Source organism: Wasmannia auropunctata, unplaced genomic scaffold (genome assembly GCF_000956235.1).
Source record: "Wasmannia auropunctata unplaced genomic scaffold, wasmannia.A_1.0 LD281144.1, whole genome shotgun sequence".
NCBI classification, from domain to species: Eukaryota; Metazoa; Arthropoda; class Insecta; order Hymenoptera; family Formicidae; genus Wasmannia; species Wasmannia auropunctata.
Genome location: NW_012081746.1, coordinates 1 through 1,957, shown reverse-complemented (window position 1 = coordinate 1,957; position 1,957 = coordinate 1). Strand labels below are relative to the sequence as shown.

At 26.1% G+C, this 1,957-nt stretch overlaps 1 protein-coding gene across 1 annotated transcript; it reads right to left on the bottom strand.

The window, feature by feature from the left end:
* Positions 1–421: 421 nt before the first annotated feature.
* Positions 422–1,556, bottom strand: LOC105461677 (liprin-alpha-3-like). The gene is made up of 3 exons (XM_011708184.1): positions 1,409–1,556; positions 999–1,163; positions 422–853 (listed from the first exon to the last, which is right to left on the bottom strand). Exons 1-3 carry the CDS (start codon positions 1,529–1,531, stop codon positions 791–793), a joined length of 351 nt encoding a protein of 116 aa, XP_011706486.1. The 5' UTR covers positions 1,532–1,556; the 3' UTR covers positions 422–790.
* Positions 1,557–1,957: the final 401 nt, after the last annotated feature.

Below are 1,957 nucleotides of genomic sequence, written 5' to 3'. Positions count from 1 at the left end.
AAAGAAGTAAATCTGCTCAAAACACAGATACATTGTTGACATTCAAAATCTACAAAATATCGTACGTTTGTAAACTTAATAAAAATGCCTTAAGAATATCTCCTATAATGATACATTCTTGTGAATACAAGATCGGTCGCCGGTTGTTAGATGTTATCACTATCTTAGATATTATCATGATAATTTGATAGTTTGCTCCATTTTTATCTAAGATTCATTTAAATGCTCAACATATATCAGAAATCTTTCAAAATAATGTTGCTGATAGTGAGAGTAATTCTGAGCAAGAGCAATTGTTCCATTTATTTTTTAATTTTTTATGTTTTTTCTAGCTTTTTCTATCTTACATATATATTTTTCTGTGTATAATATACACATTTCTGTTCATTAAAAATATTTTATTACAATAGTATATAGTATTTTATTACTGAAAACTATAGAGATTCACAGAAAAAATATTTTTAAATATCAACATCAAGATAAGAACATCAAGACCAAATAAGGCTTTCTTCATTTATTAAATTTGTGTTGTTTCTATATCAGTTAATCTTCACTTAATATTGTTCATTCAACTATAATCTTATATGTTTATTAACATATCATAATATGTTCATCATAGCTTTTTATAATAGCTTATTCTTATATGTATAACAACTTCATATCAATGATTTTAATATATTTCAGCAAATTAAAAATTTTTTAAAGTCAGAATCAGATTTAGTTGCACAAAAACAATAAAAAACATACCGATTTTACTTGTCGCTCCGAAGATCAAAATCGGTCCATTTTATCAATTCTTCTTTCTTTTGTTTGTCAGTACAATACAATCCTCATACAATAGTTTTTTTGCGTTCTGCAATCGAAAGATTGAGTTTTTAGTTTTTTCTTTTTCATAGTGCATATATTTTCTCTCATAAAAAAAATCTTCATAAATCAATTCTTATTCTGAAAAATTGTAACGGCAATATAATGGTATTTGATGAAATAATATAAAATACCTTTTCGTCCAAAGCTTTGTGGTGCTCGAAAAGACTTTTCAAAGCTTTAAGGACTTCTACCTCAGATGATACACCAGATTGCGCAGCAGCTTGACGTTTCACAACTGTCATCCTGAGCGATCGTTCATGTCGCGATACTAAACATTCTAGATGTTCCAATAAGAGCTGCAAGTATCAATAATATCATATTTAATAATAATAATAGCATATTTATATTAAACACAAAACCAATTAATTTTTTATTATTAACTCTTCACAAATTTTTGTTTATTTTTAAAATTACTTATATTCTTATTATGTTTCAAATGTAGATATTTACTTATTAAAGAAAAATCATTAAAAAGCCTAAAAAGTTCTAGAAAGTCAAGTCATAAAGAATTTTAGAATGTTAGAAAGATTCAACTACGCACACGTGTGTTATTTCGTTCCGCTTTTAATTCGGAAATTTCCTCTTCTCTTTCCAGGATATTCTCTCGCGCCGCAGCCAGTTCTTTTGTCAGTTGTGAAAATTCCTGTAATAAAATAATACACATTAATATTAAAGAATTTTAAATAACTAATATTTTTAAAACAATATTTTAAAACATTTTAATATGAAAATCGGCATAGTAACTAATTCGTTTAATATATTTTATTCTTGTAGTTTTGTTTTCAATAATTTTTAAACTTATTTTGTAAGCAACAAATTCCAAAGTATTTTGTGAGTATTTGATTTAAGAAATAGTTTAGTATTAAATTTATAAACCAAGGTTGGATAATGCCTAGTTAAAAAGATAAAAGTTAAGTTAAAAAGTTAAATAATTTTAACTTAACTTACAATTAGTTACATTTTAGTCTCGAAACACAATAGATGTTGTAAGCCTTAAGAAATTGACCAATCGCAGTCGAATGTGAAGAGAATAATCGATTGATTGGTCAGTTTCTTACGGCTAAGGCTTACTACATCTATTGTGTTTCGG

Coding starts and splice junctions, on each gene's coding strand:
- LOC105461677 (XM_011708184.1), bottom strand. CDS start 1,531: ATGTGTATTATTTTATTACAGGAATTTTCACAACTGACAAAAGAACTG. Junction 1,164..1,408: donor CGGAACGAAATAACACACGT/GTGCGTAGTTGA, acceptor TGATACTTGCAG/CTCTTATTGGAACATCTAGA. Junction 854..998: donor ACAAAGCTTTGGACGAAAAG/GTATTTTATATT, acceptor TTTCGATTGCAG/AACGCAAAAAAACTATTGTA.